Genomic DNA, 22,272 nt, shown 5'->3' with positions numbered 1-22,272 from the left:
GGCAGGCTACTTCTAAAATCCTGCGTCTCCGTCTCCGTCTTGGTCAGGCAGCTGCCTGCTCTTTGAATAGCCAGAGAGATAAAGAAATAAAAATATTAAAGGCCAAAGCTCTACCGATTTCACAATGCTCTTTAAAGCCGGATGAGTGATTAGGGTGGTTGTAGCCTGCTAAACACCCATGCCTCAGGTGGAATGCTCCTCTGAGCACGTTTTCCAGCAAATGCGAGACTGGTGCCTTGCTTTTCAGCTCCGAAAATACGCCTGCTTAAGCAGCCCTATAGAATTCCAAGTTAAAATGCAAGCCAGAGAGACTGCATGTCTTTAAGGGTTGATAACAGACTAGAATCAAAGCCTTTCTCTTTCAGATTACCAGCAAGAATCTAATCCAGGTCAGTGATAATCCTCCGGCATCTATTTAGGCATGATCCCAGCAGACAGGCTGCTCCATCACAAAAGTCGCTGGTTCTGACATTGCTGAGGGAATCCACAAAGACTAAATGAGGATGGAGATTCCTCCTCTACTCTGGGAGCTGATTAGCTTTGCAAGCAGAACCGGAGAGCTGAAATAAAGCACACAGTGTTTTATCATCAGCATAATCACCTTTCATTTGCTATTTTACAAAGTTGTAGAAGTGAGAATGACAACCCTTGATTTAACTACTGAGAGCTTCCCATCTCGTGTCTGGGCCATACTTGTCATGCATTCACTGATCTTGCCACTCACCCCTTTCAGAGTCCTCGAACAAAACTGACTTCAAATTCTTGTTTTGCATCTATCACACAATCCTTTGGATTTTACTTCACTGCCGTACACATCTCCTCCTCTCAGCTTTTTTCAGCTCCCTTTCACACTGCCAAGTCCTCCAAGCCCGTCCCATTTTTTTCCGCAGAGCAAAAGTCCATTCTCTCCTTCTTCAAAAGCTTCCTGTGGGTCCTGTACAAAAGCTTCCTATACAGAGATGCAGGCTTGGTCCAGGAAGCAGCCTAGGCAGTCCGCGTTTACAAGAACAAACCCTGCTTTTTACCGAGGGTACTAACTTGACAGACGCTGGTCTTCTGGTTCCAGCATTACCATTGTGATGGAAACGCCTGAGTACCAGCATGCTTTCCTACATGCTCTGGATAATTTTTTTTCCCCTTCCTTTTGAGGATGCTTATTGGAGAAACAATTTCTCTTTTCTAGAATTCAGACTCTGAAACTCACACACAGTGTGCATCCAGTGTTTTCCATCTCTTGTCATGACTATTCTGTCGCTTCCTAGTCTATTAAGTGCATAAAAGTACAGACCATGCAGACAGAAAGCCAACTAGACTGAGATCACCTTGCCTATTCAACAGCTGGGGTGTAACATATGCCTGTCTTCCCTGTGTTAGAGCTAAGAATTAACATTCTACGGGCCTGACCTACCTTGTAAACATATACCCTGGTGCTCTACACGAAGCATTCAAAAATGCAGGTAAATGTGGCTAAGCCAAAAAGAGCTGGAGGGAGTTTAGATATGAAGAGGTAATTGATTAAGCGGGTAACATATGTAAAGTCAAGCTTGAAGATATAGTACAGTTCCATCCTCTTCTGGGCTATTAAAGTAAATTAATGACCTGGAGCCATGTAGGGGTTTCCAGAAACAACACTGTAATAGCCAACTGGCCACAGTTTGCAGCCTATAGAAGCGGGAGATGTTTATTCTTCGGCAAATTGCCTACTCAGGCACCACACTATATATACTCTATATCTGACAGATCGTAGTGCAGAAATGACAACTGAATCTTAGAATAACACCAGTGAGTATAAAATACGATGTTGGCTTGGAAGAAAATGAACCAATCACAACCTTTGATGGGATGCAGATATTTTCAGAATTTCACAGTACTCTTTTCCATGCTGCTAGTTTGGCATCTGCTCAAAAGTAGCTATTTTGTGCCATTTTAAAGCCCTGAATGTGAGTGTCAACCAAGAAATAAGCATCTGAATAATCTTCACAAAATATACAAGGGAGTAAATGGTGTAGGGAGTGACTCCCAGGCACAGAGCTATGAAGCCAGGCTTTGCTTTGCTATCTGCAGGCCGTGCCCGTGGCCGCGCTGTGGTCCCCATAGCAAAAACACTTGTTGGTTTCCATCCAGGTCCAGCCTGGGACTTTGATGGTGTCCAGGCATTTTCAGTGTTTCCCAGCACTCTTCAGCATGCTGCCCGAGGACAGAGGCACCAGCATCCCCTTGCCACCCCGCACCGCTCGCTTCAGAGCGAAGGCTCAGCATCCCCGCTTGACATGGGCTGCTCAGGCCTTCCCAGCCCTCGCCAGTGTTTAACACCAAGGAGCCATGCTGCCTTCTCTATCAGCACCCTGCTGTGCGTTTCCTGGAAAAAAAGTAGTTAGAGCTTTGCTAACTGCTTTTTATAAACGTCACTGTCGCTTAAAAGGCCACCGCAAGAGCTGATAGCCATTGAAAATCACAAAGGAGTAAAGGGGACGTAAGCCATTAGATCGCCTTTGACGGCATCACCTTTGGTTTGTGACGTTCCCCTTGACCCCCCAGCCGCGTAACGACGGGGGGTGGGAGTGTGTATGTCGTTTTCTGCTGGTCGTTATGGGTCGCGACCAGGTAAGCGCTTGCGCGCGGCGCTCCTGCCTGCGCGCAGGGGTCCTTCCCCGCGCGGCGGGGGAGCGCGGCGCGGGGCGGGGCGCGGGGCGGGGCGCGGGGGCGGGGGCGCCCGAAGGGGCCGAGCGGCCGCGCCGCCCCTCCGCGCCGGGTGTCAGTGGCGAGCCGCCGCCGCGGGGGCAAGGCGGGCGGGCGGGCGGGCAGCCCCGCGGAGGTGCCGCGGCAGCGGGGAGACCATGATCCTCACACGTAAGCTCGGGCTCTGCCCGGTGGGGGAGGCGGTGGCGGCTGCGCGCCCTGGGGCGCAGGCTCCGCGCTTGGCGGCCAGCCTTGCCGGGAGGTACTGCGGGGGCAGCGCGGTGGGTCTGGGGGGACGGGGGTCCCTCTTTCTGTCACCCCGCGCGCCCGGAAAGGCCGGGCTGGCAGGAGCGCGGGCCGGCTTCCCGCGGGGGCGGCGGCTGCCCCGTCCCGCCCGGCGGTGCGGTGCGCGGTGCGGTGCGTCCCCAGCCGCGGGTCCTCGCCCCGCCGGCCCGTCCGTGTTTGCGGGGGTGCAGGGCGCCCGTCGGGGCGGGAGCGGCGCCAGGTGAGACCGGGGCGCTGCGGGGGGCCGGGATGACTTTTGTCGCTGGGAGGCGGCGCTGCGTTGCGGCTGCGGTCGGGAAGCGCGGGCCGAAAGGGTTAACAGCCGCAGCACCAAAGGGAGCCGCGCCGGGGCCGCGGGCGCGCAGCGGTGCGCAGGATGCGGCCGCATCTCCTCCCTCTTTTTTTGGTGTTTCGGGTTTTTTTTTCTCTGTCTCTCTCTCTTCTCCTTTCGCCGGGAGCCCTTGCGAGACGGGAGCCGTCGAGTTTCTTTTGAAGCGCTCCGCAGTCAGCCCGGTGGGCGGCGGGGGCCCGGAGCCCCCCCGCGCGGCGGCGGCCAGCCCCGCTGTCACCCCGCAGGCTTTGATCGCGGCGGAGGAGCGGCACCTCCCGCCAGCCGGGATCTGCCCCCCGCCGCCCCTTCCGTCTCCAGGCCAGCACAGGCCCGGTGCTGTTTTCCAGGCGGGCAGTTCTACCTTCCGTGTCGCCCCCGGCCCCCCTTTTTTTGCAGGCAACCACCAATACCTGACTTCCACCGTAACTGCGAGGTTGTTGAGTGAAGTGATGCCATTAGCCTAAGGAGCTCTCTTGCCAGTCAAGGGCACTTGCTGTTGGTACAACAATCTTTTGTTTTCCCTTTGTTTCTTTTTTATTCCCCTGTTCTCTTTGGGAAAATTATAGTACTGAAGAAATAATGACATTTAAACAAGGTATTTAACTAGGTCAGAAGGTTCTGCCTGATGTGTCGTGGAACTTAATGCATGTGAACTGAAAGACTGGGGAATGTAATTTTATCTTAGCCGTCAATTATAGATGCTTTTATTTTTTTACAGGGGTAAGTGCGATCTGTTTGAATTGCCCTGCCCTGATCACAAAATTCCCAGCAGCAAATCAATAGCAATGCTCTGAGTCAGGTTATGTTTTAAGGCTGTTTGTGATGAACTTCAGGAAGATAACAGACAAGCAGATTTCATAGGAGCCTCTGAGTATGAATCTGTCAACAGTTCAGTGCCAGACTGATTCGGCATCCGTCTGGCAACCAGGCTGTTGCTGGCTGACAGCACACGGAGTTGGTATTAGGTGCCTCTGTTGATTCTGGCTGATTCCACAGCTGTAGCCTGCTATCTTGTCTTCCAGGTATCCTTGCTGATGTCCTGTAGGCATCCTCATCTACGTCTCTAGTAGCAGCAAAAAAGAGCAAGGCTGAGGTGGCCAGGAAGTGGGAACAATGTCTCCCTGGCAAATGGGTTCAGGTTACTACTTCTGTTTGCCTGTGGGATCCTGATTAGGGCTGAGATTCTTTGATTATGGAGTATAGTGTATGCAAAAGCAGGTTTGGTATTGTTTTGAGAGGATTTCTTTCATCTACAAGTTCATAGAAATCAAAGCGTTCGGAGCTACCTTTTGTAACGTCTAGGACTTCCTGATCTCTTTATCTTCTTTTAAAATAACTTGGTTTGTTAATTGATTTTTTTAATGAAAAGGAAGTGTAGATACATTGTTTTAAACGCTGTGGAACTGTTGTTAAATTTAATTTCTAAGTGGCAGCTAAACGCAAGAATGTATCTTGTCATGTTTTTATTTGTGTTATAAATCTCAGTTGTGTAGATTCAATCTAGGATTTTTAATTCCTGAGTAAGGGTCTTCCCAGCTGGTTCCGCAGCTGCCCTTGCTGGGCCAGAGACTGCTGCTAGTCATGGAAACTCACAAGTACCCTGTGCATTTTGGTTCTGGTGGGGGCAGGAAAAAGGTACGCAGTTGTCCTTATGCACTCAAATGTTTATATGAGGATTCCTAGAAGAAGGCGATGAGAGGTGACTTGGTTTTACTTTTCTGGTTCTTCTAATTCATTACATTCTAGGCAATGGTTTGTTTGAGGCATGTGAATTTATGAGTTCTGCAAATATTTAGAGATGCAGTTTGCATGATAAAGTTTTTTCTGGTCAGAATACCACAGTGTGTTATGTTTGGGCTTCTTCAGAGATTCAAACTTCTCTTCCAATTCCCCTCTGATTGGAGTTGTGCTATTGGCTTCAGCATAAACACAACTGTACCCTCGGCTGGTTAAAAGGAGATGGAGGAAGAGAACTCATGTGCTTAACAGGATGGTCCTGTACTGTAAACAAGCGCTTTTCATGCTTAACTATCCTTCCTAGCAACAGGAAGAAGGAAATGAGGCTATGCAAAAGGACCCTGACACATTTCAGACAATGCCAGACCCACCCTAGCATTCATACAGTATAGCCAGAAGACTTGGGGAAATAAAAATAACTTCAGATGTTTCCCCTTCCTTCCTGCACATATTATAGAAATACAGCAATCAAATGATCTGCAGTTTACAGAAAACTTGCTAGATGATGCCCCTATATAATTTATATATCTTCATAGAGTATCATATTGTTCTGCCTACAGTCTGATCCTCAGTGTTTCAGGGCAAATGAATTGGAAAACGCTGTATCCTCTTAGTGATGTAGTGAGTGTAGATATCTGGCAATTTTGGTAATTTCAGCAATTCCAGGCGTATTTCTTGGTTGTACCTGTGCTATCAATAATTCTGACTGGTACAGGGTATCAAGATTGTCTTGCATGTTTTTTTTATTTCCAAAGTTTTTTCCAAGTTTTTTTCTGTTTTCCTTTTCATTTTCTCTTCTATTTTTTTTCTATGTCTCCTGTTTTAAGGAAAAAAAGCAAGTCTGTCTTCCACCAACGATGAGCATGTCTCATGAAAGGGCACAGGACTGTGCTGCAATTGGAGCTTTCTGGCTCTTTTCACTGAACACTTACTCTGCCACACTTGCTGACACAGTACTACCCTATCCTGCACAGCATCCTGTCGTCTGGACAGGGAGCTGGGCCATCTTGTCTAGGCTGTGCTCTTCCCAGAAAGGTTAGACTAGATGATCCCTGAGGTCCCTTCCAACCTGGGATTCTGTGATTCCGTGATTCTGTGAAATCAGTAGGTCTGTTAGTACACCACACCATTGACATAACTGGTAGAAGTAAAACAAAGTCAAGAGTGCCTTAACGAGCTTGCTTTGATTCACTGACTTTCATTATCTGAAAGTTAGGTAATACCACACACCTTTCTGAAGTGCTTCAGTGTCTTTAGAAGAGCATGCTAAGCATTGTTATTTGTTAGGATGAATAGTCTTTCAAATATTGACAAGTATTTGTTTCCCTTGAGAAGGGCTGTGCTAGATGAGACTGGATCAGGAAAAAGACTATCCGGTCTCTCTTCTAATGAAGACACAATATGATGACCCACTTATGGTGGGGACATTTTTTTTTAAAGCCCAAAATGGTACAGAATTCCTTAGACTCAGTTTTAAATATTTTATATTTATCTAAAACTATCCATTCAAATGCTCATCTTGGTCTGTGCAAAGAACACTTCCCAAGGGGATGCAGGAAAGACATTTGCTGAAGCCAGTGGTGGACACAGTTTGACCTCTCAAACCTATTTTTGTAATTTGCTGAAGATTCAGGATTAAGAAAAATATACACCCACCCCCACACACTCCCCCGCGCACTCTTGCATTTGGGGGATCGTCTTTCTGTGACCCTGCAGACCCACAGAACTGAATGCTCTGCTGGCCACCCTTCCCTCTGCTCTCTGTATGTGTCTCTGATAAGAGATTTCCTGTGCATTATAAGATACAAGAAACCTTCCAGTGTAAAGCTTCGTGTACTGTTTTAACTTCCCATCTTCTTTCTGCTGTATCTAGACCATTCTCTTACCTCAAAGTCGAAGTTGCAAGGTGTGACCGTTAGATCAGGAGCAGAGAAAAGCCTTTTCAAGTGTGCAGTATCACAGGCAGAACACCAAAACTGTCTGTAATATCTGGAAATGGAAAGTTCATACTAATACTTGTTTTGGGAAAATCCAGGTTTGCGTCTTTAATTCTGATTTAGGGAAAGGCACTCAGCTGGGACACTACCAGCTTTACGCTGGGCTGCTTCACTGCTACAGGTACTTCTGACCTTTTGTATCGGGTGTTGTATCATCCACACAGGGTGCAGTCTGGGGACTGGGTCATCAGTGAGGTAAACACTAAATGGTTATGATGCAAAGGTAGTCCTTCTTCCATGCAGTTCTTCCTATGTGTGTGGATGGTTTTGAGGTTGAGGCTTAACAAGGTAGAAGTAACTGTAGAAAATCTGCTTTCCTCTGTATGAACCATTGAGACGGCTCAGATCAGCTCTTACACCGTTACTGTTTCCTAGATCTGAACAGGTAACCCAGACTTCAGGCACGTTTAGAGGAGGTATCTGTCACACTGGACCTACTCACTTTTGCCTCCCACTGGAGCTCAATGTGCCTTTGGTTTGAGCTTTGCATACAGTATGCAAGTTTACTAGCTTGCAGGCAGGGTGCAATGGAAGGATATTAATGCTGGGCTTGGGAGTAGCAATGGTTAATGTTTGCCCTTCAGTATGTTCTCAAAGGTCATTCTAACCAAGTCATTTCTGAGAGAAGAGAAAGTTAAAGTCATCTTCTTTTTCCCAGTCTTTGGAGGAGGATTCGTTTCTCACTCTGGAATCTGTCAACATGACCTCCTTCAGAGGATTTGACTAACTGCCTTCTCTGCACCGAATAATCCTCCTCCAAGACCACCCTGTGTTAATCAGGCCAGATAAATAACCCACGTGCCCAATTATTTCTTAAGGTTTTTTTAAGTCACTTGACATCTTGTTGCTCTTCATCTGTGAGCCTTCTTAAAAATGAATGGGAGAAGACCATCTTTATAAAAAGAATTGTTCTTTGGCAAGAAAACTGCCATATGAAGCTTTAGTTTTCTGTTTAAACAAAGTTTTTAACTCTATATTGTGTTGTTTTCTAAATTTCTTTCTTAATCCTCCTGTATATGCTCAAAATGCAAAAACCATTTAGGAATAAATTATGATTTACAGTATAAAACAGGAGTTGTGATGGTTCTTTGGTGTCCTAGAACGTGCTTTCCCAAAGGATTCAACAAATCAGGGAGCAGTGCAGCTAACGGCGGGCGGTTAGGAGCATACTTAATAGTGTGAAAATAAGCAGTAATTTCAGTCTCTTACAGAGTATATAGGGAAAGGCCTTAGCAGAGACACGGGGAGTATCCTTTTCTCCTGTATTAAATCCTGAAATTGTGCTGCTTTGATGTTTTTCTGAGCATAACAGTGGCTCCAGGTCCTCCTGACAGAGGGAAGGACCTCTTGCCAGCCAGGGCACGCTCTGGGGGTGGTGGTTGTGCCCTCTCTGCCCTCCTGCCATTAGGCACCGGCCTTCCTTGTACTCTGATGAAAACCTGGGCTGTTCTCTGTGCCTGGGATGGGGCATACAGCACAACTGGACTTACAGAAAGCAACGGTCTCATTTTTAATGTATTTTGGGTAGAAATAATGAGGAGGACTGTGAAACTGATGGCCTTTATTTCTGAAAAATTAGTATTGTTGGGTTTTAGAGACCTGTGGATCCATGTTGGGAAGGGCTTGAGTCCTCTGAAATTCATTGGAGGCTCCCATTGATTTCAGCAAGTGTTGGCTCAAGCACTAAATATGTTAAAAATTTTCATCAAATGCTGTTTCTCTTCTTAAGTTTTGAGCTGAAAAACTTCTGAAGTGATTCCGATATGCTCAAGACTATGAAAAGGAGGTTCAAGTTAATTAGCTTCTGGTTCACAAAAGCGGTATTGTGCTTCCTGTGCTAGTCAAGAGGATTGGTGAGCAATTAAAGCCGCTATACTGAGTAACCTGCTACAGTTAGTAGGGAGGGAACTTACATACAGCCAACACACACCTATGCAGATGTTTTGGAAACTTCTTGTTGTTGTTAATTTAACTTTCATCATTAAGGGGATAAACAAACTTAAAACCCCATCGGTGGAAGTAAGCCATTTGCTCTTTCCAAAAGCTCTGCTGAAAAACAAAAATGGTGTTCAAGTTTCCTGATTTTTTTTCAGAGAAAATATCGATATATGGTCTTAAACATCTGTTTCCTTACTTCTTCTTCATGTGTTCCCACACAAATTCCAAACATACTCTGTTTCTTCTCCCAGTGTCCTGTGGTTTATACATAACATCAGCAGCATAGTTACCGTTTTACTGCAAGGCTTCATAACTTGAAAAAGCCGTTCCCATGTTTAACCTAAAGCCAGCAGGAGCACAAGGAGAGTGTTTCTTCGGTTGTCATCACATAGTTGAGAAATGTTTGAGTAACATTCCCCACCACCATTCTAGGGTTTTTATGACTAGAAAGCAATATATATATATTTGGTGTCACATATGGTTTCTTTCAAGAACTTGTGGGTTTTTCTCCCAGAAAGTTTCTGGTAACAAATATTTTCTTAAAATTGTGTGTGCATCCATATCTGCTTGAATTGACTGTTGAGGCATGCAGCTTTAAGTGGAGATCACAACATATATTGTTTGACTGTGGAAGGTAGGTTGGAGCACAGTGAAATATAGGAACACATCGAAATAGGCAGCTGCTAGTGGGAAATATAAGTTGTGCCTTAAAGGTGAAAGGAGAAAAGGAACCCTCTCGGGAGGTTGGTTAGCTTTCACTTCAAAACCTGCAAGGTTGTCATCTGTTCAAAAGCCAAGCCTGTTATTCTCTTGGACTTAACTGGTTCGTCCAAAAATGAAGCCTTCGTGGGCTGAGTATGTCAGACTAGTATTTTAGGATAGTGGCATAAGATTGGATTGTTGTCTTAGAATAAGATCCCAGCCATGTTAGAATTTTGTCAAGAGCTTTTAATGGGATTTTCAGAATTCTCTAGCATTTAGTGGTTGAATGTTTATTGACAAACTTACAAATTTTCAGTGGTTTAAGGGTATTATCCTTATAAAATGCTGTTTGTCATTAACTACATTTTTGCTTTCTTTAGTCCTTGATAAGTGCTGCTTTCTTGAAAGGTGTAGAGCACTAAGTTAATGATACTGCCTAAGGAATATTTAACTACACAGGTTTGAGAAAAACCAGACTTATGAAAAAGGATTTAATTATTTTCAAGCTACAATCGCGTATCTTCAAAGTGAAACTGTCTGAGGCCATGGACACATAGCAGACTAACTCTTAGGAAGTCATACTGTCCCAACTTTAAAGGGCTGCAGGCATATGACATTACACAGAACTGATTTATCATTTTCAGTGCCTGGCCTGCTCATTTGTAGACAGCTGCCATAGTGCAGTTTTTTTCCCGGTGTGTCTCAGATTTCACATCCGTGTTCATGTGTCTGTAGATGGAGTGGTTGGAATAGTGTGATCAAACCTAGTGTCAGGACCACAATTCACATGTCAGGGATGTAATTCAAGTACTTGGAAAAATGGTTGCTTGTACTTGGGCAGTAGAATTCTATCCAGAAAAGAATATTTCTCATATATGCCACAGCTGGTCTTTAAAAATATGATACTGAATGATCTCAAGCCTCCTAATAGCTCGGGACAGTGTTTTGCAGTTGAATACAAATTTAGCAAACCACCAGGAGTTTCAGAGGGGCACAATATGGAGGGACAGGTAATCTCTGATACAGACAGAAAAAGAGGACAAGCTTCTGATCATGCAATCCCTTTTGCAGCCGTTAACTGGAGTGTCAGTCCTGGATGGGAAAGAATCCTCTTTGTGCTCCATCCGTGCCTTTAAAACTGTGCAGGTAGTTTATGGATTTTTATGCATTGCAGTAAGGAGCAAGTGGGTTCATCTCTAGCATTCACAGTGAGAAATCACATTCTCTGCATCACATGGGAGAGACTCTCCTGCAAGCTAAATCAGGAAGACAATTTTGTATTCAATTTTTAATTATTTTTTTTTCTATTTTCTGAAAAAAATCAAATAGTGAATTTCAGCTAGAATGACCTGGTCAAAAATTAAGACCAAAAAGAACCCCAAGCAAACCAGTTGTTAGGTATGGCACTGGAGTGAACCTTCAGCACCGAAGCCCATTTTTGCTGAAACTTGATTTTAACAGTGTTGATTTGACCAGTCTCGCTACAGATTTTTACAATCTACTCTTAACAGAGCCAAAAGGTGAGATGAGTAGAACTGATGTGTGGAGGTGCTAATATGGCTATAAAGGTTGAGGCAGGAGGAAACCATCTGCTTGGAAGAACTGCGCATATGATGTTTAGCACTTAGGTGAAAATGGAGTCAATGCATGACTGTACAAAGATACATCTGCTTTGCACCTTGTCCTGAAGACCCTGAAAGAGCTGATGTTTAAGCTGCATGTTATTTCATGGAAGCAAAAGGAGAGGAAGAATGAAACAAATGATCTTGCTGCCCCTTGAAAGATTGCTAGGATAATTTTTTTTCTGAAAGCACATCATTGCAGCATCACACTGTGTGGTGTTTATTTTCTATAGGAAGGAAGGTAATATTGAACAAAAGACTATAGACATCTTAGAGTTCTCCCTTCTGCAATTGCAGTGTCTAACACAGTATGAATTGAGATATTTTTGCTATGAAGTTTTAAACTTGCAAACTTGCAGGGTGGGGAACCAAGATTAACCAGGTTAAACAAAAAGGAAGGTAGATGTTTCCATTTTCATTTACCAGTTTGGGGAAGAATTGGGTCCTCCTAACCCCCCAGGAAGTGGGTAAATAAGGACTAATGGTTCCCAACCATACACAAAAGGAACTCCTACCCTTGATTTGAGCATGGAGGCCTGCTTTGTGAAACGGACTAACAAATAAAGCTGTTTCCAATAAAAATTTCCTGTTTCCTCTTTAACACATTTGCCTGCTGTTTGCTTACACGACACCAAGAATAAAGACTTCATTGTACTCCTTTTTTTTGTTTTGTTTTGTTTTTTTTTTGTTTTTGGTTTGGTTTGGGGTTTTTTGGGGGTTTTGTTTTACTTTCTAAGAGATTTTATTGTATATCTGGACATTTAGAAATAATAGTGTGATATCTTTCTTGCCAGCGGTTCTTTCGTACAAGAACCTCCTGCTGCTGGGGGAGGGCACAGTATGCACATCTGAAAAGCCGCACATACATTTCTTGCCTGGAATGTATGCTGAATTGTAGTTTACTGTAAAGGTTTTAACTGGCAAGGATGTTTGATTCAGAAAGGAAGTGGCACCGCAGGGATGGAGTGGGGAGGAGGGAGTGAGACCGGTCCCTTGCCTGCAGCAACTTGTATCAGCTCAGCTGCCAGGTCTTCATCAGGAAGATGCTCACGGTGGGAAACAGCTTTGCATAGCATGGCAGATTAATTGGGGCTGAAGTAGGGCTTCCCTAAAATGCAGTGTAGAGTGGAAGGCAGTGTAGAGTTCCTCTGCAAGTTCCCTCTCCTCCCTGTGGCTCTCAGCTGGCCCCAACCAAGCAGATGCTGTGCTCAGCAGTGATTGCATAGTGCAGTAGTGACCTATAATCTGGGAGACTGAACAAAGGCTTCTGGATGCCCTGTTCCTTCTAAAACTTTTTAGAACTAGTGGGAAAATATGATTTTGGAAGCTCTGCTCTTCTCCCTTTTGTCTCTAATTATTCCATTTGCCATTGATCCAGATGACTTGCACACATTCCCGTGTCCACCTGGATATGAAACCATGGCAGCTGCCAAGCCAAGGGTCCCAGGGCTGATGCTGCTGAGCTGGAAGAAATGCTGGTATTTGGAAAGTGTGGGAATGGGCTTTCTCCTCTAGTGTATTTTAATTATTTGGCCAGAACCTCAGGTTTATCTAATGTATTTTAGTCGCAAAGGCATATTCCAGTTAAGTTGTGGTAATGAACTTTTTACCTATATGAGCTTTCAGCTGTTTAAGTTTGTATCTCTTACGTGAGGAAGCTTGTTCTGTGTATTCAGCTTTCTGGGCTGCATTCTCCCTCCAGCTATGTTTTAATCTGCCTGAACTTCACATACATAATGTAGTTTTGTTCATATTCTGGCTCCTCAGAAACCAGTGGGGTTGAGATGGGGAAGCTGGGCTGGAAATGACCTTTCTGTTCAGCTGGTCACAGTGCATTGGTATAGTCTAGGAGCAATCTTGGGTTTGGCCAACTGGGGTTGAACAAAAGGAGCTGCCTTTTTAGGTGCTGCCTCTGCTTTGTCGCCCATACCCCTGCCACGTCCCTCTCTGACACATGCCTTGCGTGGATAGAGGTGACACGGGGAGAGCCCTGGCCACAGGAGACTCCCTGGCCCCTTCTTTAGGATAGCTCTCCAAAGCCCTTGCCCTTCCAACAACCTGCAACAGGAGGCAGAGGCAAGAACCCTGGCTTTCCCAAAATGTTGGAGATGGAAATGGGGGAAATACTGCTTTTAAACCCTTGGTGCTGTCCCATACCCAGCCATGGCATTTGCCTAGCCTAATCGCTGAACAGGTGTTTTGTTATTCTCTGTAATTCTTGTGGCCAACCAGGAATAACTCAGGTGTTTCATTGCCTGGACAGACTTTTTTGGGGGATTCTCAAAGGTATTTTAAAAGCAAATATGCTCGGAAAATCCCAAAGGCACCTGGCACCTGAGTGCCCATAAAATATGACTTCCACATAACTTGCATATATATTTGCAGAAAAGATACACAAAGCTTCTATAGAAAGCCTTTTTAGAAGTCTGATAGATGTATATTCATAATTTTCTACCTCTAGAAATATTTTACAGGCTATACACCTGGGGTCCTCAGTAAAGGACCTGTGAACAAATATTTAAAGACATTTAAGAGCCACTGTAGTAGTAAGGAATCTGACACTTTTTTTCAATTGCACTACAAGCATCTACCTGCATTTTTATGTAAATACTGGTTATCAGGGATATTTTTTTTTTTTCAGTCAAGTAAAATTCTCATTCAATCCAGACACTTCTGCATGGTGTGACCAATAAGATAGTGCATTTTAAGTACTCTTAAAAATTAATTGCAGATATTTTTACTTTAGTATATTTATTGCTTCTGAGATAGTAATATCCTGTTGTTTGTTCTTGCTTTAGCAGTACAAGTTTTAAATATATTTTTGATTCTTTTTTTCTTTTTTTTCTTCATTAACTTTCCCATGTATTTCCTTAGGATACTGAAATTAAAATGCTACTTTATGCAAAACTTTACAATCGCTTGCAACTAGAATTGAAGAATGCTTTTTCTTAATGAGTAGCTAAGTCAATATGCCTGTACGTGCTTGTTCTCATGTGGTCCCATAACCCAAAGGTGAAGCAAACACAAGTTACACAAATGCCTGCTTGTCCTGACTTCAGCGAGAGTGGATTTTTAGCTGTTTATTTATCTGGAATGTTGTGCTTTGGCTCACCTTAACCCCTTGGTTTGAGTATGGATCTTTGCAAAGTAGTCTGGCAAAGCACAAATATTTTAACCCTGTTGAAGCAATTTGGAAGATTAGAGGGAGGATTGCTGTCTTTTGGAGACGCTAAAAGGTGCCTGCCGTTTCATCTGGCTTTAATTGTGTACCTATATCTCACTGGAAATATTTCATAACGTGCCAGAATCTTGAGATATTTTACTTATGTTATGTTTGGCTCTTCACTGCCCTATATGCAGTAACTTGTATTCTGAGCAATTCTGAGCAAGACCCTTGCACCACCCTGTGCATGCTTTCTGCAGCAGGTAGCTATAGTACCCTCTCTAAGTAGGTGGCAAAATTGACTACTGAGTTGTACATAATGAAGCTTTTCTTTTCTGGTCCATCAAGAACAGTGAATATAATCAAAGCCAGATGAACTTTAAGAGTTTCTGATTGCTCACCGTCTGTTTGATCAGTTCTAAGCAAGGAGCTAAATTCCCAGTAACTCTTGAATTTTTAGAAGAACAAAATTAACCTAATCCATTTCCTGAACACTTGGAGAATACCCTAAATACCTTTTATATTTCCCTAGTTTGAGCTAATAAGATCAAATATTCTTTATTTCTGCTTGTGTTAGGTAACAAATGAATTTATGTATAATTTATTCACAGACTAATATAACTGATGATCAGAATGTTTCCTTTCTTTCGGTGTCATGTACATGTATGTGAATAATTTCATTTTGCAGCATGCTGTTTTGGGCAATGTGAGGGAAAGTTAGCTGAATTTCCTGTAATATGCCAAGTAACTCAATAATGCCTTGAAGACTTCCAGTGAAACTTGATTCTTGTTGGGTAATAAATATACGCGTGAGTGAGTTGCAATACAGTGTGTCGGTTGTTCTTGGGCTTGGGTCTGTCAGTACTATCTACAAGATGTTAAAGTGCACAGTATTACGAGCTCTACTAGAAATTTCTGTCAAGGCAAAATAGTCTTGCCAAGAGGATCGTAAGATTCCTTGAACAAATCCTGCTCATATAGATTGCGGTGCTGGTTTCTCTAGTGTTAACAAAACCTGTACAGCATAATCCATAACTCCTGCAGTTTTCACCTGTGCCTGTTTCTCCAGCTCTTAAAATGATGAGCTGTTTTTAAATCACAGGTGAGGGCCAGTGACTTTCCAGAATCTAAGATATGTTTGATCATGAGAAGAAAAGCAAACTGGGATACACAAAGCTGTGTCTCAATTCAAAGTTGCTGAATACCTTTGTGCTTATTTTGTAAAGGGAATAGTAGAAGTGGTGGAAAAGAAGTTTTTGCTTTGCAGATCACTAATCAGAGGGTGTCTTGTTTCCGTTCTCTTCCAGAAATTGAGGCCAAGGAAGCGTGTGACTGGCTGCGGGCTGCCGGGTTCCCACAGTATGCGCAGCTTTATGAAGGTAGGCACCTGACCTTGCAAGTCAATCATCCCCTGGCAATTTTTGGATGATAAGATGTAATATTCACTAGTAAATGAGGTTCAGGGGCACGGCTGAGATTCCAGTACATAAGATTACTTTTAGGGACTGGTCTGCTCTCTGCTACCTACCACACGCATAGATGGACTCTGAAGCACTCCTGAAGTTTTAAATTTGTTCCAGGTTTCTGTTTTAGTCTGAATCTTCCAAATGTCCTCATAGCACAAATGTTATATTACCACCGTGGTACATTCCCTGTATAGTTAAAACACAAATGAGCTATATTTTCATGAATCTAGTCATCCACTTCTATGAGCCCAGTCCTAGAGAAACACAGAATCTGTGTCGAGCTCCACCAGCCAGCTCTCCTAATGGAGCAGAGGTAGGAAATCCTGCGTATGCGTGGATGCATCTGTATGCCTCGTGATTCCCAAGTCCTGTGTGTTTTTTTTCAGAACAGTTTGTGCTGGTATTAGACACAGGCTCACCCTGAAGGGGAGAAAGAACATACAAGCCATTGTTGTACAGATGTGCAGCAAAGACTGCTGCCTCCTGCACTCACTTGTCCCTCTGTGGGGTGGATTCACTTTGTGTGTCTGCTTTTACAAAGGTTTTGCTCAATTAAAACTGTTGTCTTTATTGCCTCTCTAACCTGCTAGGAACTTGCAGTTTTGGCATACAGTTCTTACGCTCTGATGCAGAGTAACATACAGGAGTTTGTTTTAAAGTGCAACATACTTTTTATATATGTGTATTATTGTTAATTTCCCACACACCACTTAAAATTACTTACATTGTAGTGAAATTATTATGCACTCTTATCTGCTGCTTTTTTTTTTATAAAACAAACTCCAGCTGGTGCTTGTAAGAATGAGCATAGAAAGTCCATTATTTACAGTGAATAACTGTTGGAAATTACAGCAAATGCTGAGCTAACCTTCTTGAAAAATTATCTCGTTGAGCTTTGATTTGCAGCTGCATTGGCAATATAAGATGATAATAACACTTTGAAAAGCAGTACTTGGCAAAACTTTTCTTCGCCTGTTCAGAAATTAAATTTCCTTTTATTATTTCTCTTCCTTTTTTTTTTCTTCTTTTTTTTTTATGCTGACAGAGATGCCAAGATTTTCTTCAGATGCAGAGCTGGGACTGTACTTCCAGTCTTTGTTACAACTAGGGACAAGACTCTCAGCTGAATATGTGGGCTTATGGGTTTCATGTTATGCTGAGCTGTAAATCCCCTAACAAATGACTTGCATTCGGAAAACATGTCCTACCTGTGGCTGCGATCGCCCTACCTAGAGACTCTAAACTTATATAATGTTTCTAACATAGGACTGTGTCCTGCTTAACATCAAAAGGACCACAGAGGTGAGAGCAAGAGGCGAGAGCAAGGCCAGCCATACCCATTGAAAAGACAGCTGTCCTTATATGAAAACAATATACCATTGTCCTTTGCAAGCCCCCCTGGCAGCAGCAGCAGCAACAACAAAAACAGCAGCAGCATAATTAAGCATTAAAAAAATGGACACATGGAGACTATCAACTTCTTCCAAGCCACCTCTCTCACTTAAGTTCTCCCATATCTCTTCATGTGGGCACGCTAAGGTCCTAACTTTCTCAGAGGAAAAACTTGCATCAGCGCTGGTGAAAAATAACAGTTGAATGTGCTCACTGCCTTTACTTGCACGTTGGACTTAAAATAGTGAGAGGAGACCTGTGGAACAATTGGGTATAGTACAAGAGTTCTGAGAATTCACCTATACGGAGTGGTCCCATGCAGTACACACTTAAAATGGAGCTTAATCAATGAGCCTTTGTCAGTTGCTTTGCTAAAACTGCGGTTTTCTGTAGAAAAGCTGGAATTTCTTGCATTTCACAGAATTTGTCACAAATTGTTTATTCCTTGAGGCAAACCCAGGACAATGGTTAATCTGAGAGCTTATCTATTGGTATAAAAAAAAGCCGGAATATTAATTGCCTTTCCACAAATTAACACCAGTCCTATTCTTTTCATCATTTCAGCTCACTCTTTCCTAGTCTCTGGAGATTAAAATATTTTATAGAGAGTCACTTGGACCAGGAAAATTGTATGCAAGTGCAACAGTATATTCGGAGCATGTTCTTGTATTGCTCTGTGCCCTGAACACCCAGTGGGCTTTGGTGGGAGTTTTGGCTGTGCAAGGAATGCCGGATCAGGACCTGCATGACAGTCAGGAATCTGTGGAGGACAGTAAATAATATATATGTGGTTACTGCTTCAGAGCTGTAGTAAATTTTCAGCTCTCTGCCAACATTGTTTCCTCCCCCTCACTCTCCCAGTTGTTTACCTAAATAATCTCTTAAGGAAAGGAGGCGATATGGGCTCCGTGCAGCTTGGCTTGCTTTCATTTCAGTCCATATCTCATAAATGTTGTAACAGTGTCAAACTTTTAAATAGCTTGATTAACAGCCAAGGAGATTCTGTTTTTCATTCTTTTCCAGAGATTTGGGGTTTACTGACCTTTTTTTCTTTAATGTGAGATATTAGTACTTTGATGGAGACTGTGTATTTATTTTAAATAAAGCCAGCCTGAATCAGTTTATGCTTCTGATGTCAGATGGGGAGCTCACATTTGCCTCTTTCTCTCTCCTGTTGTTTCATCTCTGGTTTGCTCATTTTTCCCCTCCTTATGCCTATGAACTTTGAGTTATCAAAGCTGCATGTCACAAGCTTGTACATGAAAAGGAAGCATTTGAGACAGTAGTATGTGTTTACCTGAGAAGTGCCAATCACTGGCATCTTGGTGAGCTCAGCTGGAGGCAGCTGGTTGTTCTGAAAGAACTCACCACTGGAAAGAAGAGTAATTTTGATTCCATCTGTCTCTATTCCTACAGATCTCCTTTTTCCAATTGACATTGCTCTAGTCAAGCGAGAGCATGACTTTCTGGACAGAGATGCTATTGAGGCCTTATGCAGGTAGGTAAAAAAAAAACCAAAAACCAAAAACACTGCCCCTGCATTCTCAAGCAACACTCTTCCTGTGTAATAGAAAGTATAACCTGCAAAAAGCATAACCTCAAAGGAATTACGTACCATTTATTTGAGACCTTTTTATTATCCAGTATCAGTCTGTGGTTTTCATTCGAATAGTATATTGGGCTAAGTAATGTTGGGGGATCTTATTTAAAACAAAGCTGGGAGGAAGATGGCAGAAGTCTTTGTGACAGGCATATTTTTTATTTATTATTCTTCATTTGCTTTCATCACTAATGCCCAAATTAGTAAGGCACACAGAAACAGACCTGCGCTGGCTACAGCCATCTGCACATACAACTGTAGCATCAGTTCCCACACGGGAATTATTTTTTGGGAGCAGTATTAGCAAAGCCATGCTGCTGCACTTCATTACTCTCCTTTCTTACCTTAGTGAGCAGCTAAGTATAGAAACAAAGCAAAAAGCTACATATACAAACCCTCAAGCTGACCTCAGTGCATCACCCTGTGTGTGCCATGGTCACGGAAGTGAATGTGGGTTTGGCTGTAAGGGATAACGTGCGCGAATCTAGGAGTTCACCACCACTGCAAAGGCTGGCCTGACCTCAGCCATGTGCTCCCATTACATATCTTTGGTTTTTATGGGCTCCTTCCACAAACCAGTTCAACTCACTCTGCAAAAAGAGTCTTAATTGTTCTCTGCTGTGTTAGTAAGATAAATCAGCCTGTGGAAAGGCATAATGAACTTCAGAATAGGCACAAAGGATGGGGCAGCACCCCCAGCCACCTGCAGGGGCAGGAGAAGGGATGGGTAGAGAAAAAGAGGGAGCAAGACTGGCCTCCTTGTCTGTGGCAGCATTTTTTTACAGAACTACAGCCTCAGTATCACTGATTTTGTCATAAAAGCAATTGCAATGGCCCCGTCTGACTCTAACCCATCCATCAGTTACCTCCTCTAATGTGAGTCCACAATCCTAAATAGCAAAAAAATGCCTTAACTTTTCATATCTCCTATAACCTAGAAATGTGTGCAGTTTTCTGTCTCTGCCCTCCGTTATGGCAGCTTTCCAAATTGTCTGTAAAATGAATGCTTTTGGATACTACATGCATGATGTCTGCAACTCTGAATGTCAGTAATTCTAATGAACTACAAAACCTTTTTAAGAAAGGCTTTAAGTTTATACTGTTCTCATGCCATCACTGCCATACTTGGAAGGGAAAGAGAGGGACTGGAATTTAAAGTTCTTCAGAAATATTTACAAGATTTTCAAACTAAGAAAACAGATTTGTTGTCCAGTCACTGAGAGGGGAAAAAATCTCATTAATGTTAAATCCACACTCAAGATGTGCCCTACTCAAGGGTAGGGCGCCTATTCCATCGATATTAAAATGTGATGCATCTGTGTGCTTATTTGAGTGCTCTGGAACTTGTGAAGTCATTGAACAGAAAGTACAGCAATGTGAATAAATGCTGGTTCCCAGAAGCATGGTCTTCCCTTGCCAGGAAAACAAAATACAGTCAAGCCAGCATATTTTGGACCTAGTACTCGCCTGCAAGAATACTCTTTAACCTGGCATTATTAATTTATATGGGAAAAAAAGGCAGCAGATTGTTTATCGCCGGTGCAAGTAACACTATGCCCTCCATACCTCTTTGAGATTTGGTGCTAGTGTAAGTTTGGTGCTAGATAAGAAAGTTAGCACTTTTTCTGAACTCAGAGGACAGTAAAAAGATCTGTATCCTCAGAAGGGAAGCTTATATTGTAAGCATTCTAATAAAGGTAAGCAAACCAAAATGGTGTGGGTATACAGATATTTTGTGAAACTAGGAAGTTTTCCATAAGTTTGCTAATTGTAAAGTAACCTCTTAGCTTTCAGCTTCAAATTTTCTGTGTGGTATGCCTAAGAATCCACGGGTCTTACTGTAGTTTGAGACAAATATTTTAAAGTTCGAACTATATAATTCTGAAGCCTGTGATGTATATATCAGAGTTATCTTTTAAGATAACTTTAAAACTTTTAAAGCTAATGTTTTTCCAGAAGTGTTCAGATCCCAGCTCAGAATAAAACTGAAGTAATTCAGTTACTCTTTCTGTTAGACAAAAGCAGTACATTATCACAACATTTCCACCTTTAGATTTTTTTTCCCACATCTCCTTGTTTAATTTTGTAAAGCTTATTAAAAAACATTGAGAAGGCACATCGTTTGGAATGCTGCATTTCTGCCTGAAGCCTGGGTTTATTTTGATTCATGCCATGGTCAGTGTGTAAACAGTAAAGGGTTTTACTCAATAAAAGACTTAGAGCTGCTTCACAACCTTAAGTCTATCACTGTGTCTTGACTGAAAATGAGAATAGTTTTGGAATTCTTTGTGGTTTTAGCATGGAGCTAAATGAACGCAATATGCCATGGATGGTAACGCTGAGAATCTGCTTTTGCTTCTAACCACACCAGTGTTCTGCCAGCAGTTCTAATTACCTTGTTCCTAATAACTGCATGTGAAGAAATAACTTTTAAAAACACTGCAGAAATCACAGTGGCAGGGATTTTTTCAAAGTTTGAAGCATTTTGAATTATAGTTGGTATTGGAACAGTTTTGTAAATTATCATTTAATGAACTTATTAATGGAAGCAGGAAAACTAATACAACTTCAAAAACAGCTTATTAGCGTTTTGCCGAATCCCTTGCTAAATGTAAAAGCTATCAATAGCCACCCCATTAAGGATTTTCGTGAAAAATTTTAAGTGAAAGGTGGGTTGAGACTTGAATTACAGAGATAGCATATGGCACTTGGTAACAGTAGATGATAGATGGTTAAGAAATGTCATTTAGTGATTTTATCCTGAAACGTAGGGTTAAAAATGTAAGAATGATGACTCTAATGTGCTAGGATGCTTCATGTAGTGACTGCACAAAGCACTACTGGCCTTGGTTTCATGAGACTTTATGTAGATTAATGGCTGGGAGTTTATCTCCAGAGGCTAACTGGCTGCATCATGCACTGATGAAACTAAGTACTGCAACATGCTTATCCTAGAGGTTGTTGCTAAGTACAAAATACATAGCAAGCCATGATGGAAATCCTATTTAATCTCCATATGCGTAGCTAGAAAACTGCCACACTATATACGCAGGAGGTTTCTTAAATCTTTTACCATCAGGACTCCTCATCCAAGAAATTGATCGTAATGGATTCGCATGAGCAGCACTCAATGCTCGTATCATTCGGTTTGTAGAGAGCTGGCCTCCTTTGCAAGTTAGAACGTGCGGGTGAACCCCAGGAGCCAGTGGCGAGGCTGTCCACTGCAGAGAGACAAGAAAGCCCTTGTATCATCAATTAGTTACAGGTATAATGGAGTTGGAATTTGCCCTATAAGAAGGACTTAAGGATTTAAATCCATCAATAAAATACTTCAAACTTTAAAGCTACATCATACAGCTA

General features: G+C 42.7%; 1 protein-coding gene across 4 annotated transcripts in view; it reads left to right on the top strand.

Annotated features, from left to right (window-relative positions):
* DLC1 (DLC1 Rho GTPase activating protein) overlaps positions 1–22,272 on the top strand; it is a 241,733-nt gene that overhangs the window by 199,545 nt on the left and 19,916 nt on the right. For 3 of the 4 annotated variants that reach the window (XM_064449495.1, XM_064449497.1, XM_064449496.1), the window contains 2 exons: positions 15,762–15,833; positions 18,729–18,810. In XM_064449495.1, coding sequence (XP_064305565.1) covers positions 15,762–15,833; positions 18,729–18,810 — 154 coding nt within the window. Of the gene's footprint in view, positions 1–2,764; positions 2,851–15,761; positions 15,834–18,728; positions 18,811–22,272 lie in introns of those variants that run through there. The other variant, XM_064449498.1, reaches the window with a different exon arrangement.

The sequence above is a fragment of the Phalacrocorax carbo genome, chromosome 4 (genome assembly GCF_963921805.1).
Source record: "Phalacrocorax carbo chromosome 4, bPhaCar2.1, whole genome shotgun sequence".
NCBI classification, from domain to species: Eukaryota; Metazoa; Chordata; class Aves; order Suliformes; family Phalacrocoracidae; genus Phalacrocorax; species Phalacrocorax carbo.
Note: the sequence above shows the minus strand (reverse complement) of the source record. Positions and strands in the feature narration are given on the sequence as shown.